General features: G+C 56.4%; 1 protein-coding gene across 2 annotated transcripts; it reads left to right on the forward strand.

The window, feature by feature from the left end:
* Positions 1–3464: 3464 nt before the first annotated feature.
* MMD2 (monocyte to macrophage differentiation associated 2) lies at positions 3465–21629 on the forward strand. Of its 2 annotated transcripts, none has more exons than XM_052773256.1 (7): positions 3465–3787; positions 16031–16112; positions 16789–16949; positions 17050–17124; positions 17422–17523; positions 18017–18169; positions 18554–21629. In XM_052773256.1, exons 1-7 carry the CDS (start codon positions 3741–3743, stop codon positions 18963–18965), a joined length of 1032 nt encoding a protein of 343 aa, XP_052629216.1. In that variant the 5' UTR covers positions 3465–3740; the 3' UTR covers positions 18966–21629. The 2 variants fall into 2 exon arrangements, with proteins under 2 accessions (XP_052629216.1, XP_052629218.1); XM_052773258.1 differs by having other exon boundaries at positions 18100–18169; positions 18554–18957.
* Positions 21630–22632: the final 1003 nt, after the last annotated feature.

The following is a 22632-nucleotide window of genomic DNA, read 5'->3' on the forward strand; positions in this document are numbered from 1 at the left end:
CCGCCGCCCGCCTCTCCTCCCGGCCACCGTACTGCCACCGCGCATGCACCCGGCCCGCCAGGAGAGGGGGGGGCGGGCGGGAGGAGCCGCGCATGCGCTCGGGTGGTGGCGCCGAACTTGGTTGGGGAAAAGGCTGGAGGGGGTGGTGGGCGGGCAGCAGCTTTCTAAAGCTAAGCAGGGCCCGCGGGGGTCGGCGGCTGGATGGGAGACGCATAACGCTGCCGGCGGTCCCCACCTCCGGCGTGTCCCCGCTGTCCCGCAGCCTTGACCGCGGCCGCCACGTTACTGTCACGGTCCTGCAGGGTCAAACCCTCTGCAGTTCTGCTTCGTGCCACGGGAGGTCCCCAAGGCTCAGCAGATGGGACGGGGGCTCTGCTCCTGGGGGCAGCCCCTTCTCTGGAACTCACAACTGAGTGCAATGGCCTTGTCCTGGCCAGGGGTGCATCTGTTTTTGGGGGTCCCCAGCTTGCAGGGCAGCCAGGGGTGGGCAGGAGGCAATTTCAGAGCAAGGGGAAGTCGGGGGCTGCCGGATCCAGGGAGCGGCTCGTCAGGAGATAATAGAAATTGCGGGCAAAAAAACCCCAGGCAACTGAACTATAGGAATGTCTGGAAACCGGATCGAAATCAAGGGCTTGGTCCTGAAAAGAGCTAATCTCGGGGAAATGAGCCACACTGGGGAGCGCAGGGTGTTGGGGTTCGTGCCTCTGGGGCCAGCTCCTCCGGGAGGGTCCGTGAGTGATGCACGTGCAGCGGCGAGGGGTGATGGAGCCATCTCCTCCACCGGTGCGGCCAGCCCCCGATGTGTAAGGGACCCTCCGGGCTCCCCCACATTCAACTGCCCTCCAGATGCTGGTGAGGAGACTCCTCCAAACGGCTTAAACCCAAGCGGCCCTGTCCCAGCACCCCGCTGCTCTGTGTCCCCCCTGCCACAGCCACCCCCCGAGCCAGTCCTGCCCCCCCCATCGCCCCCCACGCTCGCCTCTGCCTCCGCTACGGCTGCTGCCAACCCATCCGTGTTGGTCCTGTAATTCCTTCTACTCATCCAAAGTTTCTTCTCCTGCGGGGAGGCTTTTCCTGCTAAGAGATGGCAGATTTTAATCTCAAATTGTCTTTTTTCTTACCTGCTGGTTCCAGCAGCTTAATGTGCAGGAAAACCTTCCTCCCCGGGAAAATGCGATTATAGCGTGCGCTGCCAGGAGAGCCTGATGCCACCGTTGTAGCACCCAAAGGCGCAGATATTCACACCGTTCACACCTGGGATCCCGCTGGGACCCAGCATCAGGAGCAAGGGACAACACACAGAGGTGTCTCCAGCTATGAGACTCCTGCAGGGTTTGGGGTTTTGCATATTTTGGGGAGCAAGCAACCCTGGTCTTCACGACCCATTCCTTCTCTAAAGGAAAACTATGCAAGACCCCTCCCCTGTTTTGGTGACATTACAAAAATGTCACTGCATTCAGGTGTACCTGAATCTTGGAAACTCTCCTTAACATCATTACAATTACTCAGATCCTTGCAGCAGGGATGGAGGAAGAAAGAAAAGCAGGGTGGTCTCGTGGCCAGCCAATACGTGAGGGGAGCTGCCATACGGCGAGTGGACACGTCCCGACGGGGTATAGGTGGTGTGAGCGTGGACATCTCCACATCCCACCATCGAGCTGCTCCTGGCTGCCTGCGATTCTCCAGCCGCCAGGTTTGGAGGCAGCGCTGGGGCTGGAGCCATTCCCCAGCATGATGCGTGAGGCTTTGGTTGCCATAACAACTGGATTCAGGCTTCAAAAATAGTAACTTATTTTTCATTCAATTTGCCTTTTGCCCTCTGAGACAGATCTATTTCGGGACTGATGGTTCACTTCAGGTGTCCCTTGCCAGCACCCCGGCTGCGGGCTGGGGGCTTTGGGGATGGGGGTTATTCTGTTAAACGTGATTTATCACCGTTTTCTCTCCCTCCCCTATTCAGGCCCAGAGAAAAGGTAGAACAGGGCACAGGCACCATGAAATAGCCTTTGCCAAAGCCTCGTCATCTAGAAGGCTGGGAAAGGAACTTGAAAAAAATCTTCCCGGCTAAGTGGCAGAGCGTGGGAGAGGTTTTTGGAGATGATCTCACTCTGCATCTCAGCTTGGACCTGTCAGTCTCAGCCAGGGCTTGGCTGTCCCAGATACTCTGGGAAGGTCCTACCAAAGATGGGGCTTATTTTGTTCCCTCTGCACCTCTTGGATCCCGGTATCACCAGCCTGGTCCCCAGTGGTGTCTTCCATTCATGATGGGAAACATGCAGGAAGGTTAACCCCGCTGCTGGCTCCCGGCAGTGGGGAACTGGGGTGCTGCTTCTGTGCGTTGAGGACACTCCACAAGGCAGCATGCATCTGGAGCATCACCCCTTTTGCATGCCCTGGGGAGACGAGCTGCTTTTGGAAGGGGTTGCGGAGGGTGTCAGGATTAATTCGTGCCTTGAGTTAAGGGTTCCCTTAATTTTTGTCTGTTTTGGCTTTTGGAAGATGTGTGTGTGCTTCATTTCCCATGGAAATGGCCATACAAGCATAATCCTTCATGTTGAGATGTCCTCAGCTGTTCCACCTTCCTCCCATCAACGTTATTACAGCATCAGCAAGGAAAATTTGCGCTGGGGAGACCAGGACTCTCCTCCTCCAGTTACTGCTGACCTTATATCACCTTTCTTGTCCCTTAGCTGCTGGCTTGAAGGTGCCTGCAGTCTCTGGCCCAGGTTGGGCACAGATGATGCCCATCTGCCCCCAGACAAGACCCCATCACATTTTACATCCCCTTTCTGAGCTGCCCAACCTCAGATGTATGTTGGGCGTTCAGCTCCTGTGAGACCCTCCCCGGGTGCTGTAGAGAGTGGAAGGGTGGAGGCTTAGGATGAAGATGGGTTGAGGATCCTGGGCTCTCCAGTCCTTGCCTTGCTGTCGTGCTGCTTTGTCCCCCTTCTCCCGAGCAGAGAGGGATGGCTGGTGGGAGTCGTGTCCCCACCACGGACACCCTGCAGTGATGGGGCTGGGGCCGAGCTGCCCACCCCTGCCTGGGCCCCTGGAAAAGAATAGAAAAAAAAAAAATCATTACAAACAAATAAATAAAAGCAAAGCCAAACAAAGCAGCTCCCTGGGGATGCCGGGGTGGGCTAGCCCTGCCCTGGGGCAGGCAGAATGCAGGCAGGGATTGCTCCGTGCCCCTCCGGGGGGACCCGGCCGTGGGCAGCGTGGCCGGGGGAGCGGGCAGGCTGCCTGCACTCGCCGCTCCCCCCCCCCCCCTCCCCCGATGCTTTAATCACATTTTCAATTCAAATCTGCTGCTATTTGATCCTCTGGGGGTGGCGGCGGGGAGCGGGGGGGGGGGAATATTTTTAGCTGTGCTTAAAGCTGCCGGGGCGGCTAAGGGAGATCGTGCAGGTTGCAGTGGCCGGGCAGAGTTGGACGGGATCTCCCCCCCCTCCCTTTTTTCTTCCTCCTCCTCTTTGCACATCTGAGGGCGGCCGCGGGGCTGGCTTCCCCCTCCCGGAGGTCGCCTTTGTTTTCCCGGTGTCGCTCTCCCGAGCAGCCGGGGGGGGCGGGAGGGGACCGGGGCCGGGCTGGACCGGCCGCCCCTTCTCCTCCTCGCCCCGCCGGAGCCCGCGGAGTTGGTGCGGTTCCCCGGGGGCCGCACTTTCCCCCCCCCCCCCCCGGCCCGGGAACTGAGCACCCGCCGCCCCCCCCGGCCCGGGACCCCCCATGGCACCGCCGCGATGTTCGCGTCCCGGGTCCTGGATTTCCAGAAGACGCGCTACGCCAGGTAAAGCCGTCGGTGCGGCGGTCCCCGACCCCCGGGTACTTGCGGAGCCCCAGGACATCCCCAGCCCCTTGGCCGGGCTCGGCTCAGGCAGGGAGGGAGCCCGAAGGGACCTTCAAAAGCTGCTGGGTACCCCAAAGTCCAGGGCAGGCGCGGGCTGGTCTTTTGGGAGAAGGCTACCCGCTTTTCTGCATCCCTAAGGGATTCAGAGCATCCTTGGGAGCCCTCGCTGCCTTTTGCTGGGTTTAACTTCGCCGTTGTTCTCTCGCTGCTGGGGAAACCAGGAGCCCGGCTCCCCACGGGGACAGACCCCACTGCTGGCTGCAAACCCTGCGTGGAGGGACCAGCGTTGCCCAGGGTCCCGCTGCACCCAGGTGAAGTCCCCCAGCCTGGACCTGGGGGCTCCACGGGACTCCCATGGGATGCACCGGTGGTGGATCCTTCTCCCTCTCCATGAAATACCCAGGGAGGTTTTCCAGCAGCAGCAGGCACTTGTTTCAAAAGCTCAGGTGTGTTAGGAAACCTCATGGCATTACCTGTGTGGGGGGAAACCTGAGGACTGCTGGGCTCAGGTCAGAGGGCACTCGGCCACACATGCTGCTGCAGGATCAGATGTGGCCTTTTGGAGGGAGCTAGTGGGTGACACGGGGACAGCGGCTGCCTGCAGCCCTCCAGCACGCCGGGTGGCCGAGGATGAGTCAGATCACACAGCGCTGGGTGCTGCACGGCCAGATGGGGCTCAGAGGGGTGCTCAGTTTTGCACCGAGGACAGGCTTTGCTCCCAGCTCCCCGTGACTGCGGTGGGGATGTTTTCATGGCTGCGGAGGGTCCCATGGGCCGGCACGGTTCCTGGGGGCACTCAGCTCTGCTGCTGCCACTGCCAGACTCCCAATGGTCTTGTTAGAGGCAGATACCAGAGAAAAACTTGTCTGGAAAGAAGCAGTGATGGCGTTTCTTGCCTGCTCCAGGCAGTAGCATCCCTGAGGGATGTTTGCCTGGGCTGGGTAAGGGCAGGAGACCTCCCTCCCACCCCTCCAAGCCACCAACTCCTCTCCTTCCAGGTGTCCCACTGGGAAAATCCACACTTGCACCTCCAAAAGCTGCCTGAAACCTGTGGGCACTCAACCATTTTGATGCTGTAGCTGCCTCCTAACTTTGCCTGGGGGAGATGCAGCAGGTCAGTCCAACGCATCTGGTACAGAACTCCTTATGAAAACAGAGAATTCAAAACTTTTTTTCCCAGCTGGCATGCAGAGGACAGGGCCAGGGGGAGATGGAGCCAAGTGAAACTCTCTATCCCCAGAGCAGGAGGAAAACCGTACCTTTGCCCCATGGCAGTGGTGCAGAGGCTCGCTGGGAGCTGAGCAGTAGAGCAGGGGCTGCCCCCTCTTCCCAGTCCCCCCCCAGCAGAACCCATCTGCCAACCTGTTGCTTGATTTATCAAAAAATCAGCATGCTTAAGCCTTGTCATGGTCCTTTCTGGTGACAACTTGTTACAGAATGCCTTGCAGGGATAGAGCCGATGTACAGGGCAGGGGCTGTGGGGCAGGGAAGGGTTAGGTCTGCTGGGCATCCTCCACCTCTCGCTGGGTGCCAGGGCTGGAGAGGGAGCAGGAGGAGATGGGTGCTTCCTTGGCTTTCACCCCAGGACACACCAAGGCGGTCTCCAGCGCGCGATGCTAACCCAGAGCTTCCTACATCGCCACAGAGATCCTCTTAGCCTAGTGCTTAAAAATAACAGTTGGCTAATCCCCATCCCCCCCTGCGCTCCACGCACAACAGTTCTCCTCTCTGCAGAAACGCTCTGCTGTGGCATATCCCAAAAGTAACCCTGAAAGCTGTTCGTTCCTTTGTGCTGGGGATGCTCTTCCAGCTTCCCTGGGCTGCAAGTAACATGGACCACGCTCTCTGATGGGGATTGGGGTGAGCAGGAGCCACAGGGCTTACAGCAGCATATGGCCTTCAAGGCATCAGAAGCATCTTGCAACATGTTTTCAGAGGATGAGAAATTCTTGCTTGTGACCTTCCTTAAAAAAAAAAAACCACCAAAAAACAAAACCACAAAAAACCCCAGCAGAAAGTTTTCCTTGTGGTGGAAAAGCCTGGAACAGCTTCATTTTTAATGTCGTTTTATCTAATTTCAAGTGAGGACCAAGAAAGGAGGAACTTGGCCATTGATGCACCCGCCAAAAGGAATAAATAAAATACAGCGTGGTGATGAAAGACCTGTTGTGTGAAAGCTGCAGCGAAGGCACCAGGCTTTGAACAAAGAGATGAAAGGCAGCAATCAATGTGGGAGCATTTTGTGAACTGCCAGGAGAAAACTCGGGGCTGGAGGGGCACCGGGGTGTCCCCAAATCTTTCCTGGCTGGGCTTCAGAGACAGAGCATCACAGCTGGGGCAGAGGGGAAGAAAGCAAAGGGAGGGGGCCATCACCATGGTGGGAATAGGGATGCATGGCAATGCTGTTTGAGCAGGTTGTGGTTATAAATGAGGCTCTCCGTGGTTTCTGCTCTGCTGTGGGGTCCAGGGGGCTCTTCTGTTGTCTGCCACTGTGCGGAAAGGGAGTTAAAAAGCACGGCTGCTGCAAGGCTTTCCCTCTCGCTCACAGCCTGCTCTGTGGCAAGTGATATCCACCTCCTGCTCGAGAGGCCGAATTCAACCATGAGACCGGCAGCAGCACACGGTGACAGGGTGCAAGCAGATGCAATTCCTCCTGCTTTATCCATCCACGGGATAGTTATTCCCCGACTCTCCCTCCACCCTTTCCTCTCCTCCTCCCAGCTCACTGAAATGGTGCTGGTTTCCCCCCAGAGCAACAGATCGGTGCAAGTCGCATCTTCATCACTTAAACTCATCGCCCAGGTTACACTGAGCCAGTAACCGATCCCTCCCTCCGCCTCACCGCCAGCTTTGACCCTGTTTTGGCCCACTTTTTACTCAGACATAGTCCAGTGCCTCCTGCTCACCTAGCTGCCATGGGACTGCATCTCATCCCCAATCTCCCCACAGGGACGCAAAACACTTCCCGGATTTTAGCCATCCAGAGCTGTAATTGAAAGGAAACACAATTAAGCAGGGAGCTGCTGTATCTAACCAGCTTCAGCAGCTCTGAAGCAGCTGGCAGAGAGGGGTTTGCTGGGAACTGCAGGCTACGCAGGGCACTGAATCATCCTAATAAACTGATAGCAGTTCACGATTTGATTTGCTCATGTAAAAAGCTTTAAATCTTATTGCATTTGCTTGTCTTGCCCTGCACAGAGTAACACAGCCAGGAAAATCCACATTAATTTCTCAGCCCAGAAGCAGGAGGTTAGGGAAAGCAGGGGCCTCTGTAGGTCTGTGGTCCAGACTTGTCCTCACCCGCCCGGCATCCACAATGTAGACACTGCCATCTCCTCACCGGCACGAGGGGATGGAGATCTGAACTCTACACTTGCTCAAAAGCAAATTCTCTGAGTTTGGGGAAAAGCAGATGGGAAGACCTTTGTTGCTCCCTGCGCCTGTAATTACTGAGCAAGGAGCCATTCACCAACTCCTCCTCCAGCATCTCCAGGCAAGAGAGGGAGAGGAGAACCAGCAGGAATAGGAGGGAGAAAAAAACCATCAGGGTGCTCAGACCCCAACCACGAGAAAAACAATGCCACTCTGACAGCCTGAACAGAGCTACCACATTGGGAAGATCTGGTCTCTGTTTGCTTTGCAATGAAAGCGCGAGCAGCCCTCACCTGCTCCCACACACTGCCAAGATGCTTTCCAAGAGCTCTGCTTCCCCCACAGTCCGTGTGGGATGAAGCAGTGAGAAGGAAAATACTTTCAGCATCGGTATCGCTGCTCAAGAGGCAGGGGCTCCTCACCATGCAAGCACCAGCTCCATCCCACCATCCCCAGCAAGACCTGCCAGGCTGCCCCCAGCTGAGCAGATCCCCTTGCTGCAAAAGGCACTGCTCCAAGAGATGGGGAGGCCCCCAAAATACCTAGGGAAACCAGGATCACCTGATGTCACTGACCAATTCCATATTGGTTGCTCTGTGGGGCCAGGTTGACTCAGGTACTCTCTTAAGATAGCACTGGTAGGATTCATCTCATGTAAGTTTAGGTGCCCAGGGTGCAGTTATCATTGGAGCCAGGTATTTGGAAGGCAACAAGTACTCAGAGCATCATTTGCAATGGGATATTCCCTCAAACTGCCCCATTCCCTCCTTTGGGAGAATCAGTGGACCCAACAGGACAGGCTCAGGTAGGGATCACGGCACTGGAGATGTGCAGCAGCAGGCAAGCCAAGTGCTGTGCTTTTGGGGATGGACAGTCTCTTGGCTGCCTGGGAAACAGATGCAAGATAGTCTTTTCCCTCCTTAGCTGGTGTTGGATATCAGCTTGATGTGATTCTTTGACACAGCTCGCTACGGCCAGCTTCACGAGGTAGCGGCCAAAAAGATGCATGGGAAATTCAAGCCACTGCCCAGCGCAGCAGGTCAGTGAATGTGAGAAACAGGGCTCTGCCAAGACTGCTCCCAGGCTCGCCTTCCCCTCCTCCTCCCTTCCCACACCCCCAGCTCCACAGTGAGACAAAGCAATGCAAACCAACTACAACTCCTGTGGAAAGGAAGGGAAAAAGAGCACAACTGTTATTCCAATTCATTGCTCTTAAGGGGTGCTTGGCTGCAGCTGCAAAAGGAAATCAGTTGAGTACCCAGAGAGATGCTGCAAGGGAATAGATGCTCAGAGCAGGGGCTAAGCAAGGCAGAGGAGACACGACCAAAGACACAGAGCTCAGGTCTCCCTTTGGGGGTTCTCCAGGTGTAATTGAACCTCAACATTTTCATGCAGTGAAAATCCAGAGTCCAACAGGCTCGATGTGATACACTACAATTTCTTATGATAACATGATACCACAAGCATCATATTCCTGATGTTTGCTTCAGATGCCAATTAGTTGAGCTGAGCAGTGCTGACCTTTGGGAGAGTTTGGATCCAAGTCTGTGCTACTGTTCAAGTTTATAGTCCAGGCTTGCTGCTGCCAAGGAAAGGATTTTATGCAGGGACGGATCAGCAGGTCAGGGGCAAGGAATTACCTCCTCTGCTGTGCTGTGCTGAGCAGCACTGGCTGGTACCATAGCATTAGACACAGCCCTGCCCTCTGTTGCAAATAACGCCAATAGAAATCCTAGTATCTGCTTGCCTGGCTGGTGAAATGCATGATTCTCCTTCCATGCCTTCGTTGTCCAGAGGCATTTGCTGAATAATTTACAGATATCATTTGTACTTGAGTAGCATCCAGGAATCCTCAATGAGAGCCAGGCTCTGTCTCTTGGGGGGTGCTATGGGGAGACCCTATGGACCTCAGAAACCACGACCTGCCCATGTAATTGCACAGTCACAGCAGCAGCCAGGGTTAGAGGCTGGGAAGGCTCCAGCCCCCAAACTGCCCAAATCCTTTGCCAGCAGGCAGAGGGGCCAGTGGTCACACTCACTCCTGCCCACCTTGGGCTGTTGCAGAATTTAAGCAGGCAGAGCCAGCTGAGGATTTGTCCCACTCAATTCTGTGCTCAGGCCAATGCAGGCAAGGCAGCAAGGAACACGCACAATGACTTTCCAAACAAGCAAAGAGTGAATAATAGAGAATTTTCAGTTCTGGAAACAGTCCTCCTAACATTCACGAAACACCTGGGACATCAGAGTCATTTTGTGACTAATCAGCTGTTGTTGGAGGTCTCACGAGTACCAAATGAAACAAGAAGTCCCAGCTCAGAAAGTAATTTGGGAAACACTCACCAATCCCATCTGTTGTGAATAAACAAACAGCTCTGCTGTAGTTGCAGGGTCATGAATTGCCTTGGAAGAGTTAGAGATACCATCTACATAAAGAGCAGAAAGCCTGCCGGAGAGAAAAATAAATATCCCTGCACAGAGGACGGGAATATGGATAGTTATGGCCCTGCTGGGAATTACCTGCTGAGTTTCCACCCACCAACCAAGCCCTGCTAGGTATATATGGGCTCTTATGGGTGCAGAAATGGTCTATGTCTGCATCCAGCCTGGCTTGGAACCTCCTGTGCTTGTCTCTGCTAGGATGAGGAGCAAGGAATAGGAATCAGATATACCCTTGGTGTGATTCCTGGTGCGTTCAGGGAAACAGCAGCATATTCCCTCCTGCCAGCCTCAGCCCCTCATGTACCCACTGCCGTGGCAGCAGGAGGTGCTGGGGGGTGTGTGCGTGTCTTCCCTGTCCCTTCGCAGGGAATATCTGTGCCTGTGGTTCGGAGCCAGGTACAGCACTGACATGGCTGAGCACATGGTCCCTGGGAGCATCCCTAAGTCAGCAAGCAGACTTGTTCAGCGTTTCTCATGGCATGCAGGCTATATAGTGCCAGGGGATGGTCTACAGCCAGCCCAGGATGTTACCACATGTCAGAGTGCTGGGAACAAGCAAAATTGGGATGAGGTTAATCAGAGGTGATGAATGACAATTCAATCTGCAGCCCACTTTGACTTGCTTTGTGGAAGCAAGGCTTGCACCAGGGGCATCCGGGCAGGTTACTCCAGAAATCTGGTCATCCGCTAATTTACCCATAAGAAAGGTTGAGAAATGCTCATCTGGATGAAAAGTCTTTCATTTTCTGCTCCCTACCCAAGCTGCCAGCTCTTTGCACGATGCCAGGAAGCAGTACAAAAGAGAATGTTGCGCTGCCTTGCTCCGTCAGCCTTCCTGCCCCTTCTCACATGGGATGGGCTGGAGTCAAAGGAGTAGCCCACGGAGCAGGCTTGTCCCAGCTGCCCCTTCTCCCCTGGCCCAGGGAGCCGACCTGCAAGCTCACAGCACACACAGCTCAGCTTTCCAAATCAGGAGTGCCATATGTTCGCATAGGAGCATGCAAGCACTGAGGAGTAGGCATGGAAATAGAGGTTTGAGCTCTTAACGGGGGTGCCACACAGCCGTGCACATGCCCGTGTGGGTGGCTCTGCAGATGGCAACACTGGGCAGCATCAGCCTGAGACTTTGCATTTCTGCTTCCCAGCGGCAAATGCTCCCATGTCAATGGGTAGGAAGGAAAAGCAGGATTTTTCAAGTGCTCCTGGGCTGCATAAAGCAGCTTTGGGGTACTGGAGAGTCTGGGGGCTCTGCACTGGGAGCTGCAACCACAGGCGAGAAGGGAGGGCTGCTGAGCCTTTCCCACATCACCGAGTTGCAGAATTGATGTCCTGGAATCGAGAGGGGGCCCTGAGCACATCCCTGCTGTCCTGCTCCGTCTCCTGCATCCCGGGACCATGCCCTGTGCGTGAGCAGCACTCGGGGCCGTACGCTGCACTAACACACACAGCTCCCCAGGACTAAGCTAATTACGAACCACAGAGGAGCTCAAGGGGATGAAGCCTCTTACCAGGGACTGCAGCTGGAACATTACCAGATTACAGGTCAGAAGCAGAGCACACGCCAAGCCCCAGCTTACAGGAATGCTGCTGCAGCTCACATGTGAACACAAGCCTGAGGACTAAGCCCCGGCATCTGGACTGGTTGTGCAGCCTCCGGGCTCATTAGGGCAAATCCAGACCACACACTGAAGAGGGATCTGGGGCCAGTCTGCCCTACAGGGACACATCTGCTCCATCGCTGTCACCTCAGGCATCACAACACTTGCTCTACCAAGGGACAACCCAAGGGGCCCCAGCAGGACTTACCACCACTTCTGGTCAGCATCCAGCAAATGCTTTCTCCATCCTTCCTCTCTGACAAGATACCACCATCAGGATACAATCCTCTTCTGTTACTCTAAAAGCAGTTGCAATACCTGGTCACAAGGTGAAGGAGAAATCCCCTCCCTTTGCAGTCAAATCCCCAAGAACTGCCCAGCAGGGAACACAGCCGGGGAATACCCCAGCTCCCAGAGCAGGAGGACAGATTGACAGCAAACTAACACCCCACCCTCAAAGACATTAGACCAAATCCTGAGCAAGCCCAGCCCTTTTATAAGCCATTTGCAGGTGAAACCTGTAGACATTAGCTGGTTTGGGGAGATTCACATCACCTGGGAGCAACCTTGGACACACCGGCTGCTCCTTTGTCCCTGCAGCACCCAGCCCACGGTGCAAGACACGGCTCTGGCATTTAGTGCTTCATGGGTTGTGAAGGGGATGTCTTGGCTTTTCAAGTGTCACGGCCATGGCTGCGGCTTCAGCAATGTGCAGGGGGAGCCCAGCTCCTCAATGCATAGATGCACAGCCACGTGTCTTGTAAATAGCCTGATTTATAGCAGGGTTAGGGGTGTCAGGTGTTGGACTGGCTGCTTCCAAGAGCAGGGATGAGCTGCTCAATGGGAGTAGAGGCAACCCCCAGCTTACATCTCCCCATCAGCGTCTGAGTCGTGATTTTACACCCTCCTCACATTATCCTTCCACCAGCTCACCTAAAGCATGTCAAAATTATTATCCTCATTTGGAGAGGGGGGAAAGGGGGGTGAGAAGGAAATGAAGTGACGTGGCAGAGGCCAGCCAGAGAGTCAGTGTCAAAGGCAGGACTAAATGCCCCCTCTCCCAAATCGCAGCCTGGCCTGGGTCTCTGTTAGGGCTGTGCCCCCCGTGTTTGTAGGGGACAGCTTTCCTGCAAAGTGTCCCATGGCTCTGCCCGCATGAGTCGGAGGTGCCCATGGAGTGGCTGATGCAGGTTGTCTTGGTGCCCCCAGGAGAGGTCAGATGCCCAAATGCTCACAGATAAGCCCTCCCAAGGAATAATTTAATTTAATCCTCTTTTTACCTTCTTCTCCCCCACCCTGGCAAAGCAAGAGCAAAGCAAATCTGCATGATTTTTGAGCTCAGAACTTTGTCCTTGGATAAAAGTCTTTAAAACACTCACTGCCACCCCCCCCAAAGCCACAAAAAAACAGAGTAGAAGAAAGAGAAGGAGAAAGAAACAAGCCTGGGAAGCCGGCTCTGCACTTTGCCCCGGCTGCCTGGGACAAGGGGCTCTTTGTTTCCCTGGCCGGAGCCTGCTGTACTGGCCCTTTTCAGTCTTCCTCCCTGGGAAAGGGGCCAGGGGGAAGCAGGCACAAGCAGGGCAGGCAAAAAACCTGCGGCTGCAGTGAATAAACCCTGCTCGGACCCCCACCAGGTCCCCCCATCTTCATATAGCTGGTCCGTATAGTGTCTGCCAGAAACAGTACCGGGGGAAAAAGGTGCCCGGGTGACCCTTGGGTCTCTGCTTCCCACTCACTACCCCTGAAAATGAACATGCTTGTGTTCCTACCACGCAGGAGGTTTTAAACTTCTCTGTGTCTTTTGGATTTTGCAATCCTAAAGCACCTGCTAAAATGCAATGAAGCACTCAGCTGGTGTATAATCACCTGCCTGCAGCTTCCCGGACCTGCCATGCTGAGCAAGTCACATTGTTGTGGCTTTGCTGGGTCCCCAAGCACGTGGCAGCATAGGCTGGGAGCTACTGGGGACAAGTCGCTCTCGTCTCCTCCCACCCTGGGGATACTGCCAGGGTGTCCCCAAGTCTACGGGCGCAATGACACGGAGCTGGCGATGATTGTGGATTCAGCCAGCTGGGCAGCACACTTGCTGCAGGGATCAGATCTAAGCTTGGAGAGGTGTTTCTTCTCTTCTTCTTATATTCTTGCATTGAAAAATCCCAGAGCTCTGCCTCACTGCTAGCAATTCCCCTTCTCCCAACCCCAGTCGCACAGAGCTGGGGCTCTTGGCTGTTCTGCACTTTCATCAGCTCTAACAAGAGTCGCAGATGCCCTCTCCAAGCGTGTCTGTCCATCTGTCTGGGCTGGAGCTCAGCTTTGAGGCTGGTTTTGCACACCAGTATGGCAACTTTCTGCAGGCTGGGAATGGTGCAGGGCTCTCCGTGCCCTGCTCTGTACCCATGCCGGTGTGCACAGGGGTGACATGAACTGGGTGGATGCTTGGCATCCTGGGATGGGACTCATCCTGCCCTGCCAGGAGACATGCAAACACTGGCTGCTACTGTGCTTGTTTGCACAGCTCTGCTCCTGAGCAAGGAGTACCACAAAAATATGCCCAACTAGCCCCAAAATGCAATGCTGGCTGCTCCAGGAGGACCACGCTGCACCCAGGCTGGCCCAGCACTTTGCAGCCAGGTCCCACATCCGCAATGCTCTGTTTCCCATCCTTCACAGATGATGCTTATTAGAAAGCAGGGCAGGAAAACAAGAGCAATCTCTCCCCAGGTCAGAAAAAAAGTTCCTCCTCAAGGCTATTTCTCCCTCCGGGAAAAGCAGGCGTTTGCAGTGTGCTGCACCAGCATGGCTTTGGGCTCCAGGGACACACACACTGTTCGACCTCATCCCGTGGGGATGGTCCTTCCCGGCCTCTCCATCCCTGTACCAGAGCTAGGGAGGATATTTTCACCCCAGGGATCCCTTCCCAAAGGGTCCAGGCACCCCTTGGCCCTGGAGGAGGGGGCTGTGGGAACCGGTCCCACCGTTGCTCCCCATTACTGCTCTGAACAGCAACCACCAGAATGGAGGGGAGACGGTGTGGGGCTTTGTTAAAATAAATAAATTCAAGGAAAAGGCCTCAAATGTGTTTCCTCAGCAACCGCGACGTCACACGGGATGTCTCGCCTCCTCCCTATCCTGCCTTCTTATTATTAAAAGGGAAAAGAAAGCAAGGCAGAAAGTGAAGGGGAGCTGGGGACAGTCTCCTGGCAACACTGGGGACAGTAATGTCCTCCTGCCAGGGGGACATGGCTCCAGCATGGGGAGCCCGGCCAGCCCTTGTGGCTGGAGCGGCAGGATGGGGACGGCATCCCTGGTGTCCCCTGGGATGGAGGCGACAGCACGCTGGGCACTACCATGTCCCCAGGGATGCTCGGCTGCTTCCCAGCCACGGTAGCCTTCTTAAACCCTGATTTACCCAGTGCGGGTCCTTGATTTGCAGAGCAGTGGGAGCTTAGCCCCTCCATTTCCCCCTCTTAATTCAAGAAATTTTTTGGTGACGATGACCGCCACACTCCCCCAACACTCAAACTCTCATCATTTGAGCTATTTAATCCATCCTGGCTCGGTTTTAACACACAGCAGTGAGCGGCTCAGGCAGTGGGACTGAGCAGGCAGGAGCTGGCAAAGGAGTCTGCGCGGGCATGGGTGGCTCGGGGACGGGGAGAGGGGACTTCTACTGCCTTTCCCAGTGCCCTGGACCAAGGGGTCATCCTGTGCCCAGCGGCAAGGTCCTGCCAGCCCCCTCGCCCCCTCGCTGGGCACAGCTCAGCTGTGAAACGTGCCGCAGATGGTGCTGGAGCCGAGAGCAAACGGGGTCAGAAAGCAATTAGCCCAGGTCCTGCAGGGCAGCCCCACCGGTGCCAGCGCAGCTCGGCCATCCTGGAAAAGTCTTTAAAACCCTGATTACCAGGAGCAGCCAGGGAAGGGTCCCTCTCTATTTGCCCGTTTCTTATGCCCTTTTGCTAAGCCTCCACTGCTGGCCTCTGCCAGAAGAGGACACTGAGAAAAGCAGCACTTTGCTCTGACCTGTTATCATGGATGCACATTTAATTTGCCTCTCAGTACAGTGTTATGTACCTAGCAATGGACTAGCCAAATCCAACACTATTTTTTATCGCCGTGCGTTGATCCGACAGGGGAAATCGATATGTTCCTCTGACCGCCAAGAGCAATCTGATACCTCAGACTAAAAGAAACAGAAATAAAGATACAGGTTTCCAAGGGAGCGCAGCGCGGTTTCCCCCTGCAGCAATCTGTGCTGGGACGTGCGGCCCCCCCGGCTTGGAGGTAGATGCAGGTGGTACCCAGAAACCAAAGGCATCATGGGGATACCCTCATCGGAGCTGAGCATGCTGCTGTGACATGAGGGTGTCACCGCTGGAGGGGGTCGAGGACCCGCAGCATGTCCCCCCACTACCCCGTGTGCCTTTTCCACTGCTGAGGCTCTGCCCACCACTGCCGCTGTCTGCCCTCTCCTGCCCGCAGCAGCAGGCAGAGCTGGCTCCTGCCTTCTGCTCTCCAAGCAACAGCAGCTACTGGGAAATGCTTCAGCCTGAGCTGCAGCCGAGCAAGACCTGGGGTCCTGGCGTTTGGGGCCAGCCAGATGGACAAGCCATGCCCAGTGCCAGGGTCACTTCTGCAGGGCAGCTGGAGCAAAGCTGAGCCGAGGTGGGGCTCCAGGTTGGGGGGCTGGTGGGTGTCCCTGTGCAGACCCCTCCAAAAGGGCTTTCCCCCAAACCATGTCCCCTGAGCGTGTTTCTCTCCCTGCTTCTCGCCGCAGGTTCATGAATCACCGCGTCCCGTCCAACCGCAGGTACCAGCCGACGGAGTACGAGCACGCGGCAAACTGTGCCACCCACGCAGTGAGTTCCTGTCCCTGTCCCAGGGTGAGGGAGGACGGTGCTCAGCTGTCCAGGGATCCCCTGAGGAACCTCAAGGAACACCTAAAAATGTCTGTGTTAAGCCCTGGAGCAGCTCCTGAGGGTCTCGGGGCTGTGATGAGGCAGATATGCTCCAGGTGCTCACAGGGAGCAGGGGTACTCTCCCTCTTTCTGCCCTGGGAAGCTGGTGTACATCTCCCTTGCTCTCCCCCACCATGTCCCCAGGGAAGCTGGCTGTGGGCTCAGTGAAGCAGGAGTATTTTGCAAAGCTCCCTGAAAATGGAGTGTTTTTCACAGCGGGAACGGTGACAGGCACCCCATGGGGCTGCCTACGCGGCAGCGGGAGCGAGCGCTCCCCACATCAGGGTTTCCCTCGGGAGCTGGCAGCTCCCACTCTGAGCCCTGGGAGATGATTCAGAGGTAGCCATCCTCCTTGTGCCTTCCTCCTTGTCCCCACCTCCACCTGGAGAAGCTATTTTGGAGCTGCACCACACAGGGAGAGACCCTGCCTGGCCCTTGCGGGTGGCCAGCCTGCCCCTTATGGGTGGTAGCTTTCACCAGAAGCAAAAGAAACACCTAAAAGGAAAAGCAGAGACTGTATTGTAGCTGCTCAATGGAAACACAGAGAGTCGACAACAGGCTTGCTTCTCCCTTCCAGTTCTGGATTCTGCCCAGCATCCTCGGCAGCTCCATCCTCTACATCCTCTCTGACGACCAGTGGGAAACCATCTCAGCCTGGATCTATGGCTTTGGCTTGTCCAGCCTCTTCATCGTCTCCACCATCTTCCACACCATCTCCTGGAAGAAGAGGCATCTCAGGTACCAGCCGTGATTGCCTGGGGCTCGGGAAGGGGGAGAGAGTCCGGAGGCCCCCAGTGCTGCAGGCTGTGACCCGTCTGTCTGTCTGTCTGTCCCGCAGGACCATGGAGCACTGCTTGCACATGTTCGACAGGATGGTGATCTACTTCTTCATCGCGGCATCGTACGCTCCCTGGTGAGTTGCCGGGGGGTGGGGGCCATCGCTTGGCCCCACTGAAGGGGAGAAAATCAGCCTGGCTCCAACAAATTGGATTTCGTTCTCTGGCTTTGGCTCTGCTCGAGGCTGTACCCTACCCTTTTCCACAAAACCTTCCTATCCTATAGATTTCAACCCCTTTAAGTTGAAGTTACAAGTTGGGGACACCCTTTGGTGGGACAGCCATGGGGGTGAGGGTGGCATTTCCCTGGCACCTCGCTGCCCGGACCGGGGTGCTGCCCTAGACCCGCCTCACCGCAGACCTGGGTCTTGCAGGCTGAACCTGAGGGAATTGGGTCCCTGGGCCTCCCACATGCGCTGGATCATCTGGATCATGGCATCTATCGGGACCATCTATGTTTTCTTCTTCCACGAGCGGTGAGTGCCTTTACCTGGTATCGCAGAGCCCACCTCAGCTCTGCCAGCCCCTCTTAATGCCCTGACAGTAGTCAAGCTGCAGGGGAGAGCAAGAAGGATGGAGATAGACACAGACAGACAGACAGACAGATAGGTACAGGGTCCCTGGGCAGCCTCCTGGTCAACTGGCAGTGGAGAGCTTCCTTGGACCACGTCCTTCCCCATCTGCACCTTGGTTTTAGGAGCTTTGGTGGCAGGGATGTGGGAGCAGGGATGTGGGAGCAGGGATGTGCTGCCATGAGTTGCTTCTCCCACATGGTGGCACCAAATAGAAAGCAAAAGGCCCCCGATGTCTCCCCGAAGTCCCAAGCTCCTGGCCCTGAGCTGGCAGCTCCCAAGCCAGGGTGGGGGTCCATCACCCCCGGAGCAGGGTGCCAGCCCCTCTGCGGTGGTGTGGCTCACACATGAGGACATGGGACCTGCCGCGATGGCACCTCCACCCCTTTTCCCGTAGCACGGCAGTGGACATTACAGGCGTCAAACTCACTCAACGCTCCCTCTGCACCTACCTCCAAGCAGCTTCTCTGTCGGTCGCAGGTACAAGCTGGTGGAGCTGGTGTGCTACGTCATCATGGGCTTCTTCCCTGCCTTGGTCATCCTCTCCATGGTAAGCCACTGCTGGGAAGTACGCGGGCTCAGTGCGAGGGACAGATCCCAGTGGGGCTGGTTTGTCTCCGGTGGGTTGGCATGGTCCAGGCTGCGTGACGGATAAAGCCATCCCCAAACGCGATGTGGCCTGGCGTGGTTTTACAAGTGCTTTGAGTGCCCAGCAGATACCACGTCCATCTCCAGCGGACCTCCTGCCCGGGCTCCGTTGCGTTGAAATCCTCCCAGCAAAGCAGGGCTGCTGGGTTCCCGCTGCCTTGCTGGAGGGGAGGGTGTAGCAGAAGTCAGAGCGAGGGTCCTGCCTGCACCCTGCAGCTGGGGCCACGCTTTTGGTCTTGATGGAGCGGTGGCCATCACTGAGCCCTGCCTCCCTGCTTGCTCCCAGCCCAACAGGGATGGCCTCCCGGAGCTGGTGGCCGGTGGACTCTCCTACTGCCTGGGCATGGTCTTCTTCAAAAGCGACGGTCGCATCCCCTTCGCCCATGCCATCTGGCACCTCTTCGTGGCCATTGGAGCTGGCATCCACTACTATGCCATTTGGAGGTACCTCTACCGGCCTGGCGCGCTGGAGACTAAAACGTCCCGGTAGACACCTTAAAGACATCGTTTGCACCAACTGGCACGTGGGGGCGTGGAGGGGAGCGGGGAGGCAGCCTGCACCGTGGGCTCGCCCCAAATCACCCGCTCGCCCCATGGGCAGCAGCTGCCGGTGCCCTTCCTGCAGGGACAGGAGAGCCTGGAGGTTGATTTTAAACAGATTTTTCTTTTTTAACCTCCGGAACTGTTTATTTTTTTAGACAAAGGTTTTGTAACATGGTGACCGACCGCCGGGCTGCGGGCGATAGGGAAGCGACCCCTCCCTCACCCGCCTGACCCTGAGCATCCCGTGGGAGCAGAGGCCCTGTCCCTACATGCCCCTGGCTAGTGACACCCTGGGTTTGGCTACTGGAACCCTTAGCACGGGCCACCCAGGGGACTGGAGGGGTTGGAATGGAGGGAGAGACCCAGCCTCTTTCCCCTGGGAGGGGGGCACGTCAGCACCCCTGCACCATCGGGGCTCGGCTCCTAAATGGTCCTAAGTCATGTCAGCATTAACCGCCCCCTCCCAAGTTCTTGACGGGAAGGTCCGGAGTCAACAAAGCCTTACATGAGACTGAAATTTGAATCTCTTCCAGAGTCCCTGAGCACTGGAAAACCCTTTCTCTAAGCCAGTATTAAGTGCACAACTTGGTACATGCCCCCAGATGGGCCCTGGGTCATTCTCTCCCTGGGGTGCTTTGTTTTCCTCTCCTGTCTCAGTGCCGGTGGCAGCCCTGAAGCACGGCCCTGCTCCCGGGCTCTGCCACGCACGTGCCTTCGGTGCGGAGCAGAGGGGGGATCCAGCTCCCGGCATCCACCTGGCTGGGGTCAGCCCATCCGCATCAGGGGATTTTTCTTTCTCCTCAAGAGAGGGAAGCGAACCTCCTTGGATTGGGATCACGGGGCTGCCTGCCTTCTCTGCTCCCGTTTTGATGATGAGCCTATTGCTCATCATCAGATTTAATTCCGCTTTTGGGAGGATTTCCGACATTCCCAGGAATGCTGCAGGGAAGGGACGCATCCATGTGGTGCTTGGAGGTGAGCTGTGACGGGGACATCCTAGTGATGCTTGGTTTTTAAATGCCTAACCACAGCTCCACACTGCTCTCCAAGGCAGGATAATGAGACATGGAGCACCCATCCAGCCGTCAGGAGCATCCCCGACGGTGCTGGAATGGGAAAACCATACCCGGTCCTACTCCCCAAACACACCGGCAGAGGTGCTGGAGCCAGGAGGGTCTGGGACATGCTGGGCTCTGGTCCGTGCCGGGCTCTGGTGTGTGCTGGGGTCTGTGCTGGGAGCGGGCGGGCAGAGCAGCGCTGCTCTCAGTCCTGCCTGCACCTTCCCCAGGAGCCCCCGAAGGCATCGATTTCCCATCACATCTTTTTGGCCTCTGGATTAATCGCAACTGCGGCAGCCTTGGCACGATGTGGCAAGCGAAGGAGATTTATGGCCACTGTCCCACATCTCCTGTTTCTCCGGCAGCATGCCGAGGAGCTGAGCTCCCAGCTCTGCCCCACCACCCGCAGAACTTAGAATCCCCCCAGCCTGTGCCGCTCCAGGACCGGCTCTCCAGGGCCGTGCCATCTTGCAGCAGATTACCAAAGAGAAAGCATCTGGATACTCATCCCCTCCTGACGTGGTGGCTGTGGTCACCAGGTCAGCAAAAAAATCTGGTGGGTTTTCACCTCCATAGGCAGAAGGTTCCTAGAAGGGGCTCTGGGTGCTGTGCCCAGCACCCCAGCCTGGCATGAGGCTGCTGGGGGGGTCTCTGCCCGGGGCACCCCAAAGCAGCCTTTGGGCTGGGCTGCCTCTCAGGGTGACGGGTGGTCTTAGGGACGGGGGGTGAATGACTCGATGTGAGCCCGGTCTCTGCTGCTGCCTCTCCCAGGCCCCCAGGACGCAGCCCTTGCTCTGTCACCTACCGCAGATGGAGGGGTGGAGAAGGACGAGCTGTGAGTAACCAGCAGTTGGTGGAGCATGTCTGGGGTTGGAATAGTGGGATATGGGGGCCCAGAGTGGGAGCTGCCATTTTTGCTGTCTGGCAAGTCATTACCCTTCTCCGTGCCTCAGTTTCCCCATCTGTAAAATGGGGGCAAAGACACCGACCTACCTCACAGGGCTCATGTGAGGACCCCGTGAAGCACTTGGAGGACAACTAGTGCTTTACAAACACGTGCTTCAATTTTCACTGAGTCTGGGGGCCCGGATTTCCAGAGCCACCGTGGGGCACGGTGACAACTGTGGCTCAGTGTGCCCAGGTCTCCTGCTCCGTCACTAAATCCCACGGGGGAACCACCCTGGGGACAAACCGTGCACACAGCAGTCCCAGATGCCGGGCAAACATCCCTTGGCAGGGGCTGAGGATGCCCAGGGACCACCATTCTGTTTCGTCTGCGGGTGTCATCCCACGGGATTTATCTCGGAAGCTGTTTTGCCACTGGGGGCTTTTGGCCCTAAATTTGTCCCGGGGGCTCCCGAGGCCCAGGGAGGTGACAGAAGGACTTTTCCGAGGCTACTTCATCTCAGCCTCCTGCTGAAAACCCAGGGCAGATGCCTGGGTGGGAATGGGTGGCCAGGCTCCATCGGGGACATTGCTTCCTAAATCCTTCCCTTGCAAAGCAGGGTGGGGGGCACAGAGCAGGTTATCGGATTGTCCTCCTATTTTATACTAATTTTAAATGACTCGTAATATTCAGGATGCCTGTGGAGGAGGCTTCGAGGGATCTTTTTAGCATCTCGTGTTTTTCACCATCCATTCTTGTTCAATCAGTATTTTATATTTAACGCAGTATTGGGTCAAATAAAATATAAGGAAGATAACGCTAGTGAATATTGTTTCCTGTGGAGTAGGATTGAAATAAAAACTCAAGATACCTCACTATTGTCTGCTTGTTAAATCAAAATTAGTTTCCCTGCAGCATCTGGAAATAAACCCATTTTCTATCTGACTTGCCCTGCATGGCATCGCCTCCCAGTGAGCAGAGGAGCTACTCAACCAGCTGCAGCGAGGTCCCGCTCATGGCAATGGAGCGCTGAGCACCCGCTCATGGCAATGGAGCGCTGAGCACCAGCTCACCTTGGTGCATGGATGGTGTGGCCATCTGCTGGCTCGACTTGCCGGGGGGGCCAGCGTGGCTTTGCCCTTCACACCAGCTGCACGGGGAAATTTGGAAGGCTGGCGACGGGTTGAACTCCAAGCTGCAGAGTTTCCTTAAAATAAAATAAATTAATGAGTTTGCTGACAGCGGCCCTGTGCTCGACGGTGTTGGCTGAAGGCCTTGCCAGCATCTCACCAAAGTGGTTTCAGCGTAACCACTCTGCACGCCCGCTCTGGCTCTGTCATTTCCCCTCCTGTGGTGGCCGAGTCTGCGGTTGACGTATGTCGAGCCCAGGGGCTGCCACCGCAGGGGAGGAAGGGTGCCAGATCTGGGGAGGAGGAAAATCTGTGGCAGACCAGGCAGAGGGTAAGCACTGCTCGCTGCGGACCCCAGAGGGGACCACCCCCCCCATCACCCACCAGCTCCCACCAGCCTCTCCCATGGGCACCGGCTCCTCTTGGAGAGGGAGAATTTGTCCCCATCCAGGGAGCCTCCCAGCTGGTGCTGCCTGCCCCGGGCTCCGCACATCCAGTGCCTGCCCTGTCGCTTGTACCTCTCCATCGTAATTATGCCGGGGCTGGATCCCCCAGAGGCTGCGACGCTCAGCAGCTTTCCCAGAGAGCTGGGGAGGGTTGCCTGCTTCCAAGGGCAGCTGAACTCACCCCAAAACCTGGCCCACAACTTCCACCTTGCCCATAATTTCTTTGCTGCTGGCGATCGGGCTGGACTGGGAGGCCTCCTGGCTTTGCTTTGCTTTCATGCTGTCATTCCCAGAGGGTGTCT

This window comes from Harpia harpyja, chromosome 21, assembly GCF_026419915.1.
Source record: "Harpia harpyja isolate bHarHar1 chromosome 21, bHarHar1 primary haplotype, whole genome shotgun sequence".
In the NCBI taxonomy this organism is placed as follows: domain Eukaryota; kingdom Metazoa; phylum Chordata; class Aves; order Accipitriformes; family Accipitridae; genus Harpia; species Harpia harpyja.